General features: G+C 44.2%; 1 protein-coding gene across 2 annotated transcripts in view; it reads left to right on the top strand.

Moving 5' to 3' along the window:
* SLC11A2 (solute carrier family 11 (proton-coupled divalent metal ion transporter), member 2) overlaps positions 1-3,736 on the top strand; it is a 34,996-nt gene that overhangs the window by 11,176 nt on the left and 20,084 nt on the right. The window contains exons 3-5 of one of the 2 annotated variants that reach the window (XM_010857827.1): positions 992-1,140; positions 1,861-1,986; positions 2,770-2,889. In XM_010857827.1, the coding sequence (XP_010856129.1) occupies positions 992-1,140; positions 1,861-1,986; positions 2,770-2,889 (395 nt within the window). Of the gene's footprint in view, positions 1-988; positions 1,141-1,860; positions 1,987-2,769; positions 2,890-3,736 lie in introns of both variants that reach the window. The other variant, XM_010857826.1, reaches the window with a different exon arrangement.

The following is a 3,736-nucleotide window of genomic DNA, read 5'->3' as shown; positions in this document are numbered from 1 at the left end:
GGATTTAAAATTAGCAGCGAAATGCAGGAGGAAGATTAATCACTCTGGTGATTAGTCTGCGGTGAGCCTTCCTGTCGCAAGGGTGACACCTCCCCCTCCCCAGGCTCTTCACTGCAGGCCTATGTCAGGTGGCGAAGGGTTCCTTTTTGGTCATTTCTCTGCGGCTACAGATTTTAGCCTGAAATATGATAGTGGTTTGTAAGTTAGCCATTTCTGGGGACGCCTGATGGAGATATAATGTCCAAGGATGATCCTTTGACTAAATCCTACCAAATAATGGGTGGGAGGTGGAGAGAGTGTCCTGTTAGCCTATTTCCTTCTAAAAGTTAAGATTTAGGTGATCAGTGAGGCTAGTCCGGGGATGTTACATATTGAGCCCTAGACATCAGTGATTTTGGAAGAAAATGAAATGATTCTAGAAATTGGCAAGTGACAGTAGAAGTGTGAAACTACGGGGAGGCCGTTTGTGAGATTAGTGTTGAAAACCGATATAGGGCTTGGTGACTGGAGAAGGGGGTTGTGAGGGAGCTTTTTTACTGTAAGCATTTTTGTGTTTCTCAAATTTTCAGCCATTTGAATGTATTGCCAATTCAAAAATTAATTTAAAAATATAGTATTGGAAATTGAGATGGAGTTAGGTAGATCTTGTGCATTTATTGAGGTATTAAAAAGATTTAATGTTAGTACTTCTAAAGATGATTACTGATATTACCAACTGCACTGGACTTCCCGGTGGTGCAGTGGTAAAGAATCTTCCTCCAATGCAGGAGACACCGGAGATGTGGGTTCCATCCCTGGGTCAGGAAGATCCCCTGGAGTAGGAAATGGCAACCTGCTCCAGTATTCTTGCCTGGAAAATTCCATGGACAGAGGAGCCTGGCAGACTATACAGTCCCTGGGGTTGCAAAGAGTCAGACACGACCAAGCACCTTAATAGTAGTGTATTTTGTTCATTTTAATTCATTTCTTCTCAATTCTTTTAACTCAGAAGATGCTTCTGGAGACCATGGAGACTCTGCCAGTCTTGGTGCCATCAACCCGGCATACAGTAGCTCCTCAATTCCACAGTCCCCCGGGGCGGGCTCAGAGGACCCCTTCACCACCTACTTTGATGAGAAGATTGCCATTCCTGAGGAGGAGGTTAGTGACAGGTCCTTGGAGGAAAATATTATTATCTAGGGAAAACCTGTGTACAATGTCTGCTAGACAACTGAAGATCAGCAACCTCAGAGTCAATTCTGGCAGGCAATCTCTGAAGACTGAATTTTTGTAGTCAGAGAAACTGTTAAGGAAACTAAGGTCCTTGAAAAACCATTGCCAAGTTTTACTGGTGAGCATTTTTTGATCCAGAAAGCATGGTTTTCATGTTCCCTTTTTTACGTTGCCTTTTGTCCCATTTGGGTAGTGTTTGAGCACAGAGGTAGGGGTTATTATTGCTGGGGTTTTAGAATGAAAGGCTGTTGGAAGGACAGGTAAGAGAAGGGCTCTTATTTGGACAGAGAGCTAGCCAGGTTGCTGATAAGGAATGGATAAGATGGAAAAGAAACTTGGACACACCTTTGTCCAACTTCTGAAATCCTTTGTTCTTATGAAGCTGATATTGTTGCTTTTTATGTGATAAAATAATACATAAGTTAGACCAGGAATTTGGAGGTGGTAATCATTTTTTTCCTCCAAGATAAATTTTATTTTATTTTATTGTTATTTTTCAAGTTTTTTATTCTGTATTGGAGTATAGCCAGTTAACAATATTGTGCTAGTTTTGGGTGGATAGTGAAGGGAGTCAGCCATACATATGCATGTATCCATTCTTCCCCTGGAGGTGATAATCATTTTGTTCTGTATTCCTCTCTTGTACAGTACTCTTGTTTTAGCTTTCGTAAACTCTGGGCCTTCACGGGACCAGGATTTCTTATGAGCATTGCTTACCTGGATCCAGGAAACATTGAGTCTGATTTGCAGTCTGGAGCAGTGGCTGGATTTAAGGTGAACATGGAGTCTTTCCCCCTTTCCTTTTTAAACACTCACAGTGTACTTCTCTGCTCTGCCTGTTGGATATCAACCTTGTGGGCTATGTGCTGATTCTATATTGGCTCTGACACTTAGATGAAAAGTGCTTTTCCATCTTTTTTTTTTTTTAATCCCAACTAGGAATGAGAATGTATTTATTTATTTATTCCTAGCTGTGCTGGGTCTTTGTTGCTTTGCGCAGGCTTTTCTCTAGTGGCAATGAGAGTGGGGGCTACTCTCTAGTTGGGGTGCACGGACTTCTCATTGCAGTGGCTTCTCTTGTCACAGAGCAGAGGCTCTAGATGTGCAGGCTTCAATAGCTGTGTTTCCCAAGCTCCAGAGGCCAGGCCCAGGAGCTGTGGCATACGGGTTTAGTTGCTCCGTGGCATGTGGGATTTTCCTGGACGAGAGACTGAACCCATTCTTCTGCATCAGCAGATGAATTTTTTACCACTGAACCACCAGGGAAGCCCTTTCCGTCTGTTTTTTAAATTTTATCATGTGGTTGGTTTTTAGTTTTGTTTTACCCAGATAGTTTCCTTGAACAAAAGCACAACTGCAGATGGGAAAAACTAAGGCTCAGAAAGGTGCGAGGTGACCTAGCAAGTTCTGTGCAGAATGTGATACAGAACTCAGATCATTGGATTCCTGAGTGGAGCTCTTCCTGAGTGTACTCTTTCCCATTGACATTGCCAAACAAGCAAACTTAAACCACTAGTTATCTCATGAGTGTAATGGTGGGGTTTTGTTCTTCTCTAGTTGCTCTGGGTTCTTCTGTTGGCCACCATCGTGGGGCTCCTGCTCCAGCGCCTTGCAGCTCGACTGGGAGTGGTCACTGGGCTGCATCTGGCTGAAGTGTGTCACCGCCAGTATCCCAGGGTAAGCAGTGTTTGTTACTCATATCATAGGTAGCTGTGTGTCTAGACATTTGGGACTTGTTGCTGTCTAAGGCAGGAATGGGTAGACCCAGTGTCTGGAGGATAGCTTTAAACTGACTTGATTGTTCAGTCAGTTCAGTCGCTCAGTCGTGTCCGACTCTTTGCGATCCCACGAATCGCAGCATGCCAGGCCTCCCTGTCTATCACCAACTCCCGGAGTTCATCCAAACTCTTGTGCATCGAGTCGGTGATGCCATCCAGCCATCTCATCCTCTGTTGTCCCCTTCTCCTCCTGCCCCCAATCCCTCCGAGCATCAGGGTCTTTTCCAATGAATCAGCTCTTCGCATGAGGTGGCCAAAGTATTGGAGTTTCAGCTTTAGCATCAGTCCTTCCAAAGGACACCCAGGACTGATCTCCTTTAGAATGGACTGGTTGGATCTCCTTGCAGTCCAGTTCAAAAGCAGAGACATTACTTTGCCAACAAAGGTCCGTCTAGTAAATGCTATGGTTTTTCCAGTAGTCGTTTATGTTTGTGAGAGTTGGACTGTGAAGAAAGCTGAGTGCCAAAGAATTGATGCTTTTGAACTGTGGTGTTGGAGAAGACTCTTGAGAGACTTGATTGTTAGATAAGTACTAATCTATCTCTTGGAGAAGGAAATGGCAACCCACTCCAGTACTCTTGCCTGGAGGGTCCCACGGATGGAGGAGCCTGGTAGGCTACAGTCCATGGGGTTGCAAAGAGTCGGACACGACTGAGCGACTTCTGGTTCATCCGGAATGTTTAATCTCCTTTCCTGGCTGTGAGAGAGTATCTTTACCTGCTTTTTTTTCTTATATGCCTCTCAAA

The sequence above is a fragment of the Bison bison genome, unplaced genomic scaffold, assembly GCF_000754665.1.
Source record: "Bison bison bison isolate TAMUID 2011002044 unplaced genomic scaffold, Bison_UMD1.0 scf7180017864383, whole genome shotgun sequence".
Lineage (NCBI taxonomy): Eukaryota > Metazoa > Chordata > Mammalia > Artiodactyla > Bovidae > Bison > Bison bison.
This window is presented reverse-complemented; position numbering and strand designations above follow the sequence as displayed.